Source organism: Monodelphis domestica, chromosome 2, assembly GCF_027887165.1.
Source record: "Monodelphis domestica isolate mMonDom1 chromosome 2, mMonDom1.pri, whole genome shotgun sequence".
Classification (NCBI taxonomy): Eukaryota; Metazoa; Chordata; class Mammalia; order Didelphimorphia; family Didelphidae; genus Monodelphis; species Monodelphis domestica.
In genome coordinates, this window is record NC_077228.1 from 167,952,944 (window position 1) to 167,971,000 (window position 18,057).

Below are 18,057 nucleotides of genomic sequence, written 5' to 3' on the forward strand. Positions count from 1 at the left end.
TATGTTCAATTACTTTGAGGTCAAATCTTCACACCCCCTGATTTTTTTCTGATTGTTTTTCTTCTTATTGATCTCCTGGACTCATCCAGTAGGCTAATGAATATTTGCAGAGCATCTACATTTACTCAATTTGCCTTTATATTACCTTTTCTTATTTACCTCTAATAAGGAGTTCTTAACCTTTTTTGCATAAAGACTCCATTGGCAATCATTTGTACAGATTCCTCAAGATGTCTTTAACCACATAAAATAAAATAAGTAGGGTTACAAAAGATATAAGTTATATAAAAATACAGTTATTAAGGTTTTTTTTTTAAAGATTAAAGAACCCAGATTAAAAACTTCTGCATGTAGGGGCAGCTGGGTAGCTCAATGGATTGAGAGGCAGGCCTAGAGACAGGAGGTTCTGGGTTCAAATTTCACCTCAAATACTTAGCTATATGACCATAGGCAAGTCATTTAACCCCAATTGCCTAGTCCTTACTGCTCTTCCGCTTTGGTACCAATAGTCAGTATTAATTATAAGATGAAAAGTAAGGGTTAATTTTTTTAATAAAGAACCTTTACAGTTTTAAAAAGTGGTTCAAAAGATACATACAAATGGGAGGAAGGATCATTCATTTTAACTGCAACACCAATGTTTTTCAGAGTAAATATGCCAGTTCTGGAACTTAGGAGATGATTTGTACCCCTGTAAATATTTCAACCCAAGCCAAAACCCTACCTTCTTTTTTTTTTAAACCCTTATCTTCCACCTCAGAATCAATACTGTGTATTGGTTCCAAGGTAGAAGAGCAGTAAGGGCTAGGCAATGGGGACTGATTGACTTGCCCAGGGTCATCCAGGTAGAAAGTGTCTGAGGTCGCATTTGAACCCAGAACCTCCTGTCTGCAGGCCTGGCTCTCAATCCACTGAGTCACCCAGCTGTACCCCCTACCTTCTAAGACTTGAAAACTCTTAAGAGCCCAGGGGCAAGTGAGAAGTCCTACTAAGATGAGATCCAAAGCTCTGAGTAGAGCTAAAAGCACTAAAAATGCTTCTAAGAAGAGTTTCTTCTCATAATCTATATAAAAGAGGCTAACACTCAATTTCCTTTGCTGCTTTTATTAATCCATATGCACTAGTCCTGTTCTGAAAGCTCAGAAGGAAAAGTACCAACCAGGTAGAACTGGAGACTCCAAGGCCGGGCAAAGAGGAAAGAGGAAAGTTGGGGTGGCCAGGAGTTTGCAGTGAGATGAGACTAGAAAGGACAGGAACTCAGCTCTCCTTCCTCTGTCCTCACACATTATAATTTCAGGAAGGAATAAAAGGGCTGCTCTCAGGGTAGTGGATTCCACAGTCCAAGCTGAGAGACTCCTTGGTAAAAGTGAAGGAGAAACAGATAAAGCCTTCTGGTTCATCCGCAACCAGGGGAGAGATGGAATCCACAGGACCTGGCAGGAGACATTTCTGGAACCAGGCTGGACTGAAGGCTCCAAAAAAAGGGTCCTACTATTATCCTGGAAAGGAGACAAAAAAGTAAGCAAAAGAATTGTGAGGAGGAGTGGGAGGAGAATCGGTGGGATGGGGGAGAGGGCATGAGCTTGAATGTCAGCTAATCTAATCTCGCTGAGACCATTTCTCATCTATTAAATGGAGGTGGGTTTGTGTTGAGGAGAGAGACATATGTTGGACTACATGAACTCTCAGTTTCTTTTTACCTTGAAATTCAGTAAGTCCTTGTGGATTGCTCACTGGGAGTCTAAGGAGGATGAGGTCAGTCAGTATAGGAAAGAGGATGCCACCCATGAGGTCCCCACTCACTGTTCTCATCCCAGCTATGGCATTTCCAAACAGAAGTGATACAGAACTTATACGATACCCTTCCTTGCCTACTGAAATAATGATAAATTATGACTAAATTTTACTACTTCTCCATCTGGAACAATTCACTTCTTCTTGCTAAGCCTCAATTTTCTCATTTGTAATATAAAGAAAATAATATTGGCACTATTCACCTCCCAAGATTTTTCGTAAGGAAAGCACTTTGGAAAGTTTTAAAGGACTATGTAGATATAAAAAGGACTATTATTGTTGTCATAACAGCTTCATTGCTAGCTCCAAGAACTGGATGTGAAATTCAGAGTTTCCAAGCGCCAATCAACCCCCCCCCCATCTGATCTTTAGAATAAGGAATATCATGAAGCAGGAAGTATACCCTGATTGCCTCTTCCCCTCCTTTATATGCTTTAAGCCCTATGCTTGCCATTCTATTCTTCCTGGAGAGCAGTCTCCAGAGAGGCAGGCACTGGAAATTGAGGATCTTCTTAAGTAACTATTGGAGACTTGGGGGGATTGTGGTTAGGGAGTCCTGCTTCATTGCCTGGGGAATTTCTGTGCTATAGAAATAGGAACTAGGTTTTTCTAATATGATCCAAGGATCTCTCCCAGATGTAGCCCATGAACAAGGGTTGGGAGGTGGGGTTACAGCTCTTTCTCATAATCTTGGTTGGGATTAATTAGGAAGAGAAAGCAAAGGCCAATGGAAATTGTATTAGACAAGGAGGGAAGTAGACTTGAATTCTAGTCTTAGCTCTGCTACCGAATGACTTCAGGTTAATCATTTGCTCCCTCTATACCTCAGTTTCTTCATCTGTAAAATGAAAGCAGGGAACCAGACAATCTATACTTTTTTTTTTTTACTATCATTTCCTCCCCCCAGGACATTAATGAGGCTAAATGAAAACCAATGGGCTGGCAACAAAGGGATATTGTGGTCAACAAGTTAAGCATTCTAGGGGTGAAAGAATGGGTCAAGCTGAGCTTAAGAAGGTGACCCCCCATCCCAGCCTAGGCTCCCCATAGTCTTCAAGCATACCAGAGCAGACCACAGACACATCTTCCCTGTGAGTACAGTCATGGCGGCCCAGAGGCGGTGTTGACATTGTTTCAAGGATGCCTCCTTCCCCTTGCAGCGGACATCATCCAACCAGATCTGTCCTTTCCCAAGGCCAAACCTCTTTCTGGTTCCAGACTTCTGGAGGAGGGCCTTACCACACTTCATCTCCTGGCAAACCACCTGATCCTCTTTTTCTCCCCAGCCATCATTGCAAACAGAACCCCAAAGGCCCTTGTGAAACACCTCCACACGACCTGAACACTTGTCTCCTCCATCCACCAGCCTCAAAGCAAACGGTTCTGGGAGGGAAGAGAGAATTGAGTGAAAAATGGATACTGTACCCCTGAACCCCTGCAGGCATATTTGGGTCCATTTTTCTTTTCCCCACTAGATTCTCTTTCCCTTAATAACTTTAGATTCCTTCCTTCCTCCCTCCCTCCCTCCCTCCCTTCCTTCCTTCCTTCCTTCCTTCCTTCCTTCCTTCCTTCCTTCCTTCCTTCCTTCCTTCCTTCCTTCCTTCCTTCCTTCTTCCCTCCCTCTCTCTCTTTCTTTCTTTCTTTCTTTCTTTCTTTCTTTCTTTCTTTCTTTCTTTCTTTCTTTCTTTCTTTCTTTCTTTCTTTCTTTCTTTCTTTCTTTCTTTCTTTCTTTCTTTCTTTCTTTCTTTCTTTCTTTCTTTCTTTCTTTCTTTCTTTCTTTCTTTCTTTCTTTCTTTCTTTCTTTCTTTCTTTCTTTCTTTCTTTCTTTCTTTCTTTCTTTCTTTCTTTCTCTTTTCCACAACAATAGGATTCTAGGACTTATAACTGAAAGAAATCTAGGAGAGTAGCTGATATTTCAAAAGCAAATTCACATTCAGTACCTCATTAGATCCTCATAATTCTGTGAAGTACTCATAATCAGAGATAGGATTTCCAGTGGAAGGCAGATTAGAAGCAACTTAGTTTTTAACCCTACATTTTACAGATAAGGAAACCAAGGCTCAGGAAACTCAAGGTACTTGCCCAAATAACAAAAGGTACTAACAGTCTGGATTCAGAGTCTGGCCCTCTGTTGCCAAACATGGAGTTGTTTCCACTGTAAAATCCGCAGTCTTTTAAATAATAAGCAGATTAGATATTCTTATCGCAATTTTACAGGAACTCAGAGATAAAAATAAGAGCAGGTTTCTGGGCAAACAATTAGCTTTATAGTTTAACCTAAGCTCTGTTCTTTGCTAAATATATGATCTTGAGCAAATGACTGCCCCTCTGGAGGATGATTAACTAACAAGACCTCTTGGGGAAGAGAGGTAACATTGATAGAGCATTGAGGATAGAATCAGCAAGGTCTGAGTTCAAATCTGACCCTGGATAAATGCTAGCTGAATATCTTGGGCAAGTCACTAAACCTCTGTTTGCCTTGGTTTTCTCATCTGAAAATGGAGATAACAATAGAACTTACCTCCCAGAGTTATTGAGAGGATCAAATGAGAATATATTTTTAACTTAGCACAGTGCCTATCATGTAGCAGGTATTTCATAAATGTTTCATCCTTTTCTCTCTCCCTCCCAATGTCACATAACTAGTAAGTGTTTGAGACTGGGCCTACTCTACTACACCAAAAAGTTGCTTTTTGTCTCAACTTGCTGGTTATTGTGAGGATCAAATTTATAAAACACATGCCACAGAATAGGTGCTTAGTAAATTTTTCTTACTTCCCTTTAGGCCTCCTCAATTTTCTAATTAATAAAATTAGAAGATTGAATTAGATCAGTTTCTCAACGTGTGTTCCAGACACCATGAGATCAAAACAATTTTCATAATACTAAGATGGTTTTATTTCTATCATGATAACTCTCTCACTTTCAGCTATTCTCATAATACTACTAATAATATTCTCATGATAATATTTTAATTTCTATTCTGATAAATATCAATGGATAGAAGTCATATTTTTAAAAAGCTCTTGGGAAAAAGGGGAAGTTCTTAATGATTTTTAAGAGGATAAAGAAGCCGTGAGACCAAAAAGATTAATTATTAGACTAGATAGTATCTTCCAGACTAAATCTTATGAAGCCCTTATGAAGTATTAAGCCAGAGAATGTCAACATTTTACACCTGAGGAAAGACAAGCCCAAGGAAATGTAATGATTTGCCCAAGATTTTCAGGACTACATGACAGAGTATCCAGTTGTCAAATCAAGTTGTTCTGATTCCTTCTAAAATGTTCTTTCTATAGCACTAGTCTTCTTCTCAATACACATGGCCCCACAAGCAGATTCTTCATTCACCCCTACAGCACCACCCCAGTTCAATTCAATTCTAGCCACTGGAAAAATCTTCATATGATAGTCTCAGAGCACTTAACTAGTATGGGGGACTTCTTTTTTCTATTCAAATCCCATTCTATGTAACCTGAATATTCCCAGAGCTCAAAAGGAAGTGGCTAGGTAAAGAATAGAGTTCACACTTCTCCAATTACTTTCTAATTTTCCTTTTCTGTTCTCCATTGTTTTTCTTTCCATGTCCCACTTCCTTCCCAGTCTTCTTCCCAGTAATAAATATAATTGTAATATATTAAAACATGTTAATTATAATAAAAGAGTTCTAAGATGAAAATGTTTCCAAGATGTATAATTAAATAGAAAAGCTTAATTATGATGATAACAGTCAAGTTTGTTTGTTTTGAGGTTCAAAGTTTTCAGGCATGTTGTGACTCTTTGTAACCCCTTTTGGGGTTTTCCTGGCAAAGATACTGGGGTGGTTTGCCATTTCCTTTTCCAGCTCATTTTACAGATGAGGAACTGAGATAAACAGGGTAAAATGACCAGGGTCACACAGCTAGTAAATATCTTAGACCAGATTTCAACTCAGGAAGATGAATTTTCCTGACTCCAGCCTGACATTCTATCTTACTACACCACCTATCTGCCCAATCGGATTTTAGATCTTAGGAAATTCTTGGTCAAAGCTCTACACTATGGAGCTGCCATGAAGATTATCTTAAACCAGCAGATGATCCAAAGGCATTTGGAATCTGTCTTTGGGAAATGCCATAGAACAGATGTCTCTTCCTACTTTTGTTTTATCAAGGCTTATGTGAAAAAGTCTTATTATATTCCCTGGCTAGGTCAAGGATTCAATACACCTAGGAATTAACTCATGTGCAGACCAGCTCTCACACCTCTTCTCTTCTCACTCCTTGGGTAGTTAATTCCTTGCCCACTTTTAACAAACGTCTGTATGCAGTTGAAGCCTAAGTCTATATCCTCTATATCTATAGTATGAATTTTCCTCACAACCGGAGATTCACATCTCTAATTACATGGAGAGCACACTTGCCTGGTTGTCCCATGTAGCTCATGGGACTCCAGGGAGTGAAGTTATGATCTTGTTTGGGATTGATTAGGCAAAGATAACAAAGGGCAGTAGAAAGAGTACTAGAGAAGGAGGGAGGTAGCCTTGAGTTCTAGTCTTAGCTCAGCCACTGTGTGACTTCAGGTTAATCATTTCCCTCAGTTTTATCTTATTATATATTTATGTATATATATATATATACATATATATATATTTGTTTGTTTGTTTGTTTATAGTATGGGGGTGAACCAGACAGTGAAGTTCTAGGAAGTGCCCAAGGCCATATTTGAACTCACAAAGATGTGTCTTCTGGACTCCAGATCTAGCACACTATCCACTGCACCACTTAGTTACCCAATCAAATTTTAGCTCTCAGGAAATTTTGGGCCAAAGCTTTACACTATGGAACAGTCATAGAGATGCTTTGAAACTAGCAGATGACCTCAAAAGCATATTATTTTTTCTCCTTAAGCTTGCCTTTTATTCATTAATTCAACAAACATTTTTAAAGCGTCTATTAAACACAAGTCACTATTCAAAATGCTAGAGATACAAACCCTCTGGGAGCTTATATCTTCTTTCAGACTTCAGTTTCTGCCTGTGGCACCACCATTGACTGCTGACTCTTCCCTCCCCCTCATCTCCTACAAATGATTTATCAAGCCTTGTTGATTTTACCTCCAGAGCACTTTTTGCATCTGTCTTCCTATTCTCTTTCCTAGCACAGTTGCCTAGTATGGACACTCATGACCACCTAACTGGGCTTTTTCAATAACTTCCTTATCAGGTTCTTTTGCTTCCATTAATTATCTCTTCCCTCTGATTCATTCTCTAAACTTCCAGACATGTCTTCTTCATAAACAGATCTCATATTACTTTGTTAAAACCAGCACTAAACTGAGGAGAGACTCCAATTGAACACTCTAATGCAAATACCAACAACATGGAAATGGGTTTGAACCAAGAACACAAGTGATACCCAGTGGAATTGTGCGCCGGCTATGGGAGAGGTGGTGGGAAGGGGGGGAGGAAAAGAAAATGATCTTTGTTTCCAATGAATAATGTTTGGAAATGACCAAATAAAATAATGTTTAAAGTGGAAAAAAAACAGCAATAAAAATATCATTCCATTCACTGGATCCCTATTGACTTATAAGTAAGTTCAATGTTCTTAACTTCTTAGTCAAAGCAGCACACTCTGTTTCCTGATATAGTACGCTCTAAAATTTTATAATCCTGAATACTATAACTATAGGAAACTGCATAATATAATAATTCCTTGGCTTCCTTTAAGTCTCAGCCAAAATCTAAATTTTCCTTCATTCTAATGCCATTCCTCTATTGAATGTTTCCTCTTTAACCTGTCTGTAGCTCACCCATACATAGTTATTTGTCTGTTGTCTCCCCCATCACATTGTGACTTCTTGAGGGCAGAGACTATATTTTTCCTTTCTTTGTACCTATAGTACTTTAGCACAGTGCCTGGAACATAGTAGGTGCTAAATAAATGCTTGTTGACTGATGAGAGGCTCAGTGTGGTTCAAAAATTTGGAAGGTATTAAACACCTTGAAAGGTTTGGAAGCTGGTCCAAATATATGTTATTTTTGTGGCCAAATACAAAGCCTTACACTTTGATTTTTTTAAAATTCCAATTACAGGATGGGGAAGACCAAAAGAAAAATTTAGGGGTTTTAGTGAATTGTCAACTCAATAAAAGTCAACATTATGAAATGGCAACCAAGAAAGGTAAGGCAAATTTGGACCACATTTAGAAAAGGTTTAGTGTCTAGGAGTAGGGAGGCAATAATTTCTCTGCACTATGCCTTTGTGGAGCATATCTGGAGTATTATAATCTGTTTGGGCACCACCTTTTAGGAAGATTATTGATAAAATGGAAATTGTTCAGAGAAAGGTAGTCTGGATGGTATCAAGACACCCTATGGGATCATGTCACATGATGATCATTGGTTTAAGAATCTAGGGATATTTGGTATAAAGAAAACTTAGTAGAGACAAGATAGCAATTTTCAAGTATTTAAAAGGCTGTCCTTTAAAATATGGGTTAGACTGTTTTGCTTGGCCCCTGAAAGCAGAACTAGGAATGGGTAGAAATTCCAAATAGTCAGTTTTAGGTTTAATGTAAGGAAAAATTTCCCAACAATTAGAGCTGTCCCAGATTACAATGGGCTGCTTTGGGAGATCTCCAAGCAGAGGTTGAACTATCACTTGTTCACTTGTTAGGCATCTTGTAGGGAGATATGTTGTTAAAGTATGGGGTCAAAAATGGGGCTAAGAACTCTTTCTACAATATATTTCAATAATTCTGTCCCTTAGTCTCTGTCCTCTGCACATACCATTTTATAGTACTTTAAGATGTACTTTAGAGGCATAGGGACTGTTAAAAATAAAGTAATGAAAACCTTGGAATTAAGTTACTTTATTTGGGGTTCAGCTGGGACAGCCCTTTGCTGGAATGCCATCTTCCAACTCAAACGCTCTAGAAAGTCATCTCTATTTTACCTACAACTGAGTCCTAATTATTATAATAAATCCCCTGAAGTGGTCACATGCATTCAAAGTTTAATTACGTAAAATATGGTAGTTGATTTCAGCCCATTGGAAATGTGCAGTGGGTATTTCTATGATGCAACTACTTCAGAGGATTCATTACTTGTACCAATTGGGGCCAGGCTGTGGTTAGTAATCATGTTTTCCCTTCAGACTTCACCCAGCACTTTTCACTTCTTTTAAGTGATTATTATACGTTATGTTTTATTTCAGTTATTGGGAATGTGTCATATTCCTCCAAATAGATTGTGATCTCATAAACCCTATGTCTGATTCCCCCATAGCTGAGAAGTAGTACCTTAAAGACAGTAAGCTTCAATAACAATCTAATACATTGAACTGAATTCCTATTCTCTTTTCTGACATGAGCTTAAAAATGGTTGTCTTCTTGAATGAATAATAAATAGCTAGCATTATTATATAATACTTCAACTTTGGTGACATGTTTTTATATTATCTCAGTTGATCCTCAGAAGAACTTTGTGAAGTAATAACACTTTAAGATATGCTCTGGGGGCATGGGGACCATTAAAAAAGAAATTCATGAAAACCTCAGAGGCAAGTGACTATTTGGGGCTCAGCTGGTACAGGTTCTTCACCTTTTTTGTGTGTCATAGACCCCTTTAGTATTCTTGTGAAATCTGGGAATCTTTTCTCAGAATAAGATTTTTAAATATATAACACTAAAATGCTAGGAGCCATCAAAGACCATGCTATTTGACATGATCACACATGGAAACTGAGGACTACAAAGCAGCCCCGAGGAAGGATGGAAACATCCACTGAACCCTCCTAAGTGATTTTCCTTATTAACATCCCCTTATTATTGGAATTGCTGTGATTATTATTCTTATTTAGCCCCAGGAAAAATAGATGAGAGCAACATGCTTGCAGAGTTAATATAGATGTCCCACTCTGTCCCCCCCAGGATATTACCAGGATATCCCACTTACAAAATTAAACCTAAGGATTCTTATATACCCACTTAGATAGGACCCTCTTTTCTAGGCATAAAAACTTCTGGCAAATCCGTGCTCTGAATTCCCCAACTTATATATGGGTCATGTTGATTCTTCCCTCTGACCTGCACTTAGCAACAATGTTTCATTGACTATCTCCCTAGACTTCCTGTCTGTTGTTAGGTTCTATGGAAACATGTATGCCAAGTAGATGTGTAATCATGAGGGTATAAAATAAAGCCAGGCCTCAATCAAGGTGGAGTAGTTTATCCTGTGAAACCTGTGCTACGAGTTGAATGTGAAAGCTGTATCCCATCCATCATTCCACCAACACCGTCCCACTTCCAAGACCCCATCCCCTGTGGGAGGCTGGCCCACCCCACAGCACCAAAATATGTAGGAAAACAAGGGCAATCAATGATCTTGAAATATAATGATCAAAACATTAAACAAAAATAAAAACAATACAAGTTCCTAGACTCCATATCAAAAACCCCTGAGCTAGGAGAAAAGGTTCCCTGACTCTTTGCAAATGTTTCTTTAAAGAGGCTCAAAAAACTTTCTGGGGAGCTGAGAGAAGCTGATCTCTTCATAATAGGCCCTAATAGATAATTCCAAGTTGACTTAGTTAATACACAACAAGTTTGAACTTCCATGCCATTCAGCAGCTACCATAAACTGATCCTGCTTTCTTCTAAGAGCAAAGTGCTCTATTTCTTTCTTTCTTTTTTTTTTTAAATCCTTAACTTCCATCTTAGAATCAATACTATGTATTGGTTCTAAGGCAGAAGAGTGGTAAGGGCTAAGCAATGGGAGTCAAGTGACTTGCCCAAGGTCACACAGCTGAGAAGTATTTGAGGTCAAATTTGAACCTAGGACCTCCCATCTCTAGGCCTGGTTCTCAATCCACCAGTCCACCAATCTCAGCCACCCAGCTGCCCCCAAAGTGTTCCATTTCTAGTGGGAGGGAACTAAGTGCCCATTCTCTTATGGTTCCCAAAACATACTGGATTCATTGGATTAGACTTAACCAGAGTTGGATCTGAGACTCCCAAGCATTACCTTCACACTGGACCCAAACATCATCATAATGGGTACAGTTGTTCTCGCCCACTGGTGCAGTTGGACAGTCCCTCAGGGATGCTTCAGATCCTCGGCATTTCACTTGGCTCAGCCAGATCTCTCCTCTGCCCTGCTGATCCTTTTTACAAGATCCCTTGGTCAGCAAGGGCCTTCCACAGCCCAGCTCATGACACAGTACCTTGGCATCTTGGAGGTTCCAGTCTTCATTACACACTGTACCCCATTCCCCAGCATATTTCACCTCCACTCGGCCAGTGCAGGGTCCAGGGCCATTGACCAGTCGGGTCCCCTCTAAATGAAGGGGGACTTAAAAAATAAAACAATGAAAAGCACCTAAGAGGTTAGATTTACAATCCTGAGTCTGCTTATTAGCAACAATTTACATATTTATTTTGATTTTTCACAGCATTTTTACATCTATTATTTTGCTGAATTCTCCCAACAGTCTTGTAAGGTAGGTGTGGGTAATATCCTCCTTTTGCAGATTGAAAGAAATTAGGCCAAAGTCTGTCAGGTGCTAGACAATGGTGTCTCTCTAAAGACTTAAAAACAATCGGCTCAAATAATAAAAAACAAAATTAGTGGAATCACCTAGTCACATCGCTGGAAGAAGAACTAGATGTTATCACAGAGGGCATTTAGTCCATCCTCTCCATTTCACAAAAGGGAAAATTAAGGACAAGAGACTCTAAGTGTGTGGTCTGTGACCACACAGATAGGATCATAGTCTTAAGACTGAAAGGGACAAATTAGAGATAATTTGAATGCCCATCTGCATCCTCTATACTCTCTCTCTGGACCTCTGTTTCTTCAACCATAAAATAAAGATAATAACTTGTGCTACATACCCTATAGGACTGATCTAAGGAAAGCACTTTGTAAATCTTAAAAGCACAATTATACTTCTTCTTATTATTATCAATGTTATTATTATTATTATCATTACAAAGTCCAGAGTCAGCCAAAGCCCTGAGCTGATCATTAATAACTCACCTCCACAGATTGCACCTGCATCTTCTTCATGATTATCACAATCTACAACATCTTCTTCACATTCTGCCAGTGTCTGTTCTGTTCCTTGGCACATTGGGTTCCAGATGTGCTGATCTTTCTCAGCTTTTGGTGAATAGAGTCTGCCAGCAGGTGTCTTCATAACTGGTCCACATTTCAGCTCTTGGCATACCATAGTGGCTATTTCTTTCTTCCAATGGTCATCACATACAGTGCCCCATTGCCCGTCCTTCCACAACTCTACCCGGCCTTCACAACGGTTTTCACCTCCCACTAGGCGCACACCATAAAGGGGGTCTGCAAAGGACCAGATCATTGGGAGGAGATGAGAGACCTCGAAAATAATCACACAGGACAGATTTGGAAAGGTACTCACCCAGAACCATAGCTAGGGATTTTCACCCCATGGTCAAGCTGTCAAATAATGGGGAAATTGGCATAAATACCCTACTTTAGTTGAGGGGGAAATAGATGACCACTCCATAGGAAGAGAAATAAACAGCAGGACACATGAAAGCCATCACTTGGAAGGCTTCCTGCCCCTTAAGAAACTGGCTTTTGGGCACCTTCATCTTTAAACTAAACATTCTTGACAAATAGGTTCTAAGGTTCACGATGTTCTCATATATAATATCCAAGTAGACTGGTTGCTTCTGGAGTGGTGTTTTAAGCCACATAGCAAAGAGATAGATGTCAACCCCATTTCCTCACAATTGTCACAGTGATGAGAGGGATCTTAGAGATCATTTAGACATCGTTTAGAGTAACTCAGTGTGATAAGGTAGGAAACTGAAATCTCAGAGAAATAAGTCACAGAAAAACAAAACAGAACAACTCTTACAGAAATTGAAGCTGGCCAAAGAGCCTTACATACTTTTAGTGCTGGAGAAACCTTTGGAGACCACTTTGTCCAACTATCTCTTTGGAGAGGGTGGGAACAGAAGAACTGAATTGGCATTAGAGCTAGGTTCCCTGATTCCCAGTCTAACACTCATAAAACTAAGTTAGTGAAATTTGATCTCCATTGAAGGACCTCAGTCTCTTCCCATCTCTGACTCTCCTTCCCTGTGGCTCCAGTCCTTTCTGGGCAGATGTACCGACTCACAAAAAAAAAAAAAAAGCAGCTGAATAGAAAAGGGCTCTCCTTGGCTTTGAGGTTCCTGGGGTGGGAAGCAGAGGCATACTCAGGAAGGCACAGCTCTCCAGCAAGGGTTGAAGGACTAGTGTCTTCTTCTGCCTTGCCTTTCCTGATGTGCCTCTCTTCCAGGACAGGCAGGGTGTCAGTCTAGAGCTCCTAGACTTGGAGAAATATCTCCCTTTCCCTGGTGCAATCCAGAACCTCATACTCTGTCTCTCATACTTCTGAACTGACTCCACTTAATGGGGAGATCCACCATATTTTCAACTCAGGTTTTCTGCTCACTCCCTGTGGGAAAGTCTAAGGATATAGAGAAAGAAAAACTTGGAGAGAAAGAAAAGTTCTTAAATTCTAAACTCAGAGAGGCAGAAAGGAATGACCTTCCAGCAAGGCCTGGAAAACTATCCCTTCCTCCATATTTTTCCATTGGAAGCTCCACTCAGTCATATGTGAGGGTGGGGAAGTTTCTGAGTCTCCCTCTGGGCCCCAGGACCTCCAGCATTGTGCTACAAGTCATTGCCTGAAAAGCCATCCCAATCATTATGGAGTAGGGCAGTCCTACCTGTCAAGTCAGAGCTTGGACCCCACTTCCTTCTCCCTTCTTGTCCAACAAATCCCACAGGACTCTAACTCCTGTCTCCATCCTCACCATCTTGTCACACACTCACTGCCCCTGGACACAGCTGCACCAAGCCCAAACACCAAGCTCAGCTCCTGTCCTTTTTCTTTTGAGGATCATAACTTGAGAGCTAGAGGGGATCTTTGAGTATAATCTTTTCATTTCAGACTTGAGGAGCCTAGAGAACTAAATGATTTGCCCAGGGTTCCATGACTGTCAAATGCCAAAGTGAGAATCCAAACTCCAGTTCCAGTGCCATATTCAAGGTCCTCTCCCTCTACCACACAATCTCTTGCAGGATCTAAAAAAAATCTTTTTGCCCAAAGCAAATTTTCCTTTCTTGTGGGGAATTCTTCACCTGTGGGGAAATCCCTGGTGGTCCTATGCTATTTAAATCTGCTAAACTTGAGTGAGTCAGGAAAAAATGTGTTCAAGTCCTGCCTCTGATATGTATGACCCAATGACCATGGATGGGTCACTTAACTTCTCAGTGCCTCAGGCAATTCTCCAAGACCATAAGTTGCCAAACAGATGCTGACCCACATTAATTGAAAGAGCTTCCTCCCCAGGAGTTTCCCAAGCCATTGAAATAGCAGGGCCTCCTAAGCACAGAAGAACAGCTAGTTATTTATAAAGAACTTTAAGGTTTGCAAAACATCTTACATAAATCATCTCATGTGATCTTCACTACCATCCTGAAGGGGAAGTATTATTTATTGTGGTTTAGTCATTTTTCAGTCATGTTCAACATTTCATGACCCCATTTGGGGATTTCTTGCCAAATTTAACACAGTGGTTTGCCATTTCCTTCTCCATCTCATTTTGTATATTAGGAAATTAAGGCAAACACAAAATTAAATGACTTTTCCAGGGTCACACAGCTAGTCAGTGTCTGGGAAATCAGGAAGAGAAGTCTTTCTGATTCCAGACTCAGAGCTCTATCCACTATGCCACCTAGCTGCTCCTGAAGGGATGTTATTATCCCCCTTTTACAAATTAGAAAACTGAGACTGAAAAAGATAGGAGATTTGCCTAGTTATAGGGGAATCAAGGTGGCTCAGTGGCTAAAGCCCTGGGCCTGGAGTCAGCAAGACTTGAGTTCAAATCAAGACATGGACACTTACAAACTGTGTGACCCTTGGCAAGCTACTTAATCTCTATCTCAGTTTCCTCAGCTATAAAATGGAGATAATAAGAGAGTCAACCTCCTTTGATTTTTGTGATGATCAAATGAAGTAATATTTGTAAAGTACTTAGCAGAGTGCCAGGTACACAGTAGGTGCTTAATAAATGCTTCTTCCTTTATTCCCTCCCCATCTATTACACTACAAAGCTGACTCTTGGCTAAATTAGCTACTGTTTGGCATATTCCAACTTGACCTTCTTAGATATTCAGGTGCTAATCTGAGATGTCTCACACCTTTCACAGGGAGTGGTGACAAAAGGAGGAAGCATTGAGTTTTATTTCTGCCCTATTCCTAATCCCAACCCTACACCCTTCTATTTCAAAATCTACTCACTGCCCCATGCCGTGCAAATGCTCTGCTGATTTCAGGGGGAAGAGGAGGTCATATTTGATTCACATGTTCGATTCTGATGAACCTGAAGATTTGAGACTTGTTGGTTGAGGGAAGGAATGGCCAAAGCCTTGGAGCACCAGTCTTTAGGGACATACACTGAGGGACAAATGAAAGCCCTGAGTCTTAATAGCTACTTTCCCTTCTCCCAAAACAGCATAGAAAATGGTGGGGTGGCTGTTTTAAGGCTGTGGTTATTTCACAAATGGAATGTTTGACAATGGAAGGCATTTTAGACTTGAAGTCAAAAGAATTAATTTAAAATCATGATTGGGTTTAAATCATTTACTAGCTTTTTGACTTTGGGCAAATCACATAAACTCTTTGACTCTCAGCTTGCTCATTTGAAAAATGGAGATAATAGTTCTCATGATCATACCACCTACCTTAGAGAGATGTCTTCAAGAAAGATCTTTGTAAACTCTAATGTGCTTTTTTCATGAGCTGCTTTTATTCATTATGGTTAAGACTACAAATATTCAAGGACTATAAAAAAAACTTGAGAAATAGACTTAGGAGTAGGCATAATATCAAGCTAATCATTAAATCTGTCCCCTTGACTAAGGAGGCAATAATAATGATATTAATAGGTTATATAGTCATTAAAAACCACAAGTATATGATACATTTCAATATAAAAAAGGAAATTTCACCCTTTATCTCATCTACACAGCAATTTTTCAAAGTCCAAGGAAATGATCATTCTAACATCCTAGCCACTCAGTTCCTTGATATTGTCCATTTTGGAGACTTTTATCTCTAATCTTCTTGAGTAACCCTGAAGCACAATCACAACAAAGATTATCACTGGAACACCATCTTGAACACTTTCTCATCACAGCCTGTATATGCCATGTTCTTCCAGTTGGAGCTGCTTTTTCCATTCCTTTTGTCCCACAATGCTTCTTATACTCCCAGTCCCTCTACTTACTCCTGCACTCATTTGCCTCTTAGGCAGCCAGAACCCAAGATTATCTGGATAACACTAAAGATTCCCTTGTCCCCTCTCTTGTGAGGAGAAGAGTTGGAGTGATTTTCAATCACCAGGACTAAATCCCAGGTCTCTCCTCCCTCTTAGATTATTGTTCTTTCTACCACCTTGGGTAGGTTCTCAATACTCCTTGGGAATCCATTCTTAGGAAATTGCCCATCATATACCCACATGGGCTGGCTCAAGCCTTTTACTTCATTCTCCTTGAGCCCCACAATCCACTTCTAATTGTTGTAGCGTGAGGTAGATCTAGTCCTCTAGGAAGAAAGCATTGAGTAACAAAGAAACTAGGAGTACAGGAGTCTGCTGGTGAGAGGGAAAAAAAAAAGCAATATTGAGTTAAGAGTCAGAGCCCTATGGACATCTTGGGGCTAGAGCAGACTTGTGAGATCACTTTAATTCAACTCTTTCATTTTACTGAAATGGAAACTGAGACCTGGAGAGGAGAAGGAAGTAATTCTCTAAACACCACCCAGCGAGTTAGTAGAAGAATCTCATATGAAGGCTGAAATGCATTAATAAGTAATGAAAGACGGAGAATTCATAACCTAACTGGCATCTACAAACTCCCTATAAATTCTGAACTCAAGTTGTCAAGTCATCAGTTTGTTCTGAAAGAGTCCAGAGAAGAAGTGAAAGGGGAAGAGCTGTGTTCTGTGGAAGTTTTAGAAGAAATCACTCTCTCTACTCTCTCCTTCCCCATCCTTGGGGGTGAAAATTGAAAGTTATTGGGCAGAAATTCTCTTTTCTGGTGCTTGTCCTTGGGCTCTGAAATCTCCAGAGCTCAAGAAGCTTCAAAATGTCTTCTCCTTTAGTCAGAGGGATCAACTTTTCAGGGGTCCCAGGATTCAGTAAAAGCTCTTACCTGAGAAGCCAAAAGCGGTTCTTATGGCTGAGGAAAGAAAAAAGAGAAACAGATGAGCCAATCAAGCAGTCACTGAATCCTGTTATGGAGCCCTCACTAGTCTGTGTTCACATAGAAAAACCCAAAGATTCTCAAGGCAGGATCCATGCCCTCTGGGCAATAATAGACTAGTTAGGGGTGTGTATATAAAAATGTATAATGCCTGATATACATGAATGATACTAGACAAACAGTGCTATAGCTCTTCAAAGGAGAAGTTTCCTGGGCCCTGAACTCCTTAGAGAAGACATCATGGAAGAGGTGGGTCTATTCTATATTTTGAAGGATTCAGAGCACCCCAAAGAGTGACAAAACCCTAAAAAAGAATTTAGATAAAATGACATAGAAAAGGTACATTCTTTTTATTACCTTGATCTGCTTCTCTCTATTCATGCCTCAGTTAATCAGTGGATATACATTTATTAAGTACTATATTTCAGGCATTGTGCTTAGTGCTTCAAATTATCCTTTTTGCTCTGAATAGAGAATAGTCATGGGTGAATTCCTTTAGGATAAAAAAATAAAATGGCACAAACCCAAGTTGGGCAAGTCTCTCAAACAAAATAGGAAAAGATATGGTAGTCAAATTACATATTCACTTTTAAGGTAAATATGGTTCAGGAAGTTTAAAATGCAAAAATATTTCAAATACATAAAACCAAGGGGAGTTAAGTTTGGGACTCTCTATGTGAATAGTCTCCCCTATCTACAATGTGGTCAAGGATGAACTCCCTTGAAACCTATACTAGGATTATAGGCTGTGAGGACTGAGGAACCTAAAGCAGGAAGGAACAAAGAATACTTACCAAGCATCCAGAAGAAGAGTAGAACCATGGTTTGAATGGAGTGGGTATTATCCTAGGGTCAGAGTAATGGCAGAAGAAGACCTGGAAGGAAGTGGCTTGTGGCTCTTAGCTTTGGCTGAGAGTAAGAGATAAAGTACTGGAACCCAGTTCTGGGTTGGAATATATCAGATGATCAGGGGTCAATGGGTG

The 18,057-nt window shown here is 39.8% G+C and overlaps 1 protein-coding gene across 1 annotated transcript; it reads right to left on the reverse strand.

The window, feature by feature from the left end:
- Positions 1 to 1,081: 1,081 nt before the first annotated feature.
- CD5L (CD5 molecule like) lies at positions 1,082 to 18,022 on the reverse strand. The gene is made up of 6 exons (XM_001380052.5): positions 17,869 to 18,022; positions 17,024 to 17,050; positions 11,816 to 12,130; positions 10,802 to 11,128; positions 2,858 to 3,177; positions 1,082 to 1,499 (listed from the first exon to the last, which is right to left on the reverse strand). The coding sequence occupies exons 1-6, from the start codon at positions 17,894 to 17,896 to the stop codon at positions 1,140 to 1,142; spliced, it is 1,377 nt and encodes a 458-aa protein (XP_001380089.4). The 5' UTR covers positions 17,897 to 18,022; the 3' UTR covers positions 1,082 to 1,139.
- Positions 18,023 to 18,057: the final 35 nt, after the last annotated feature.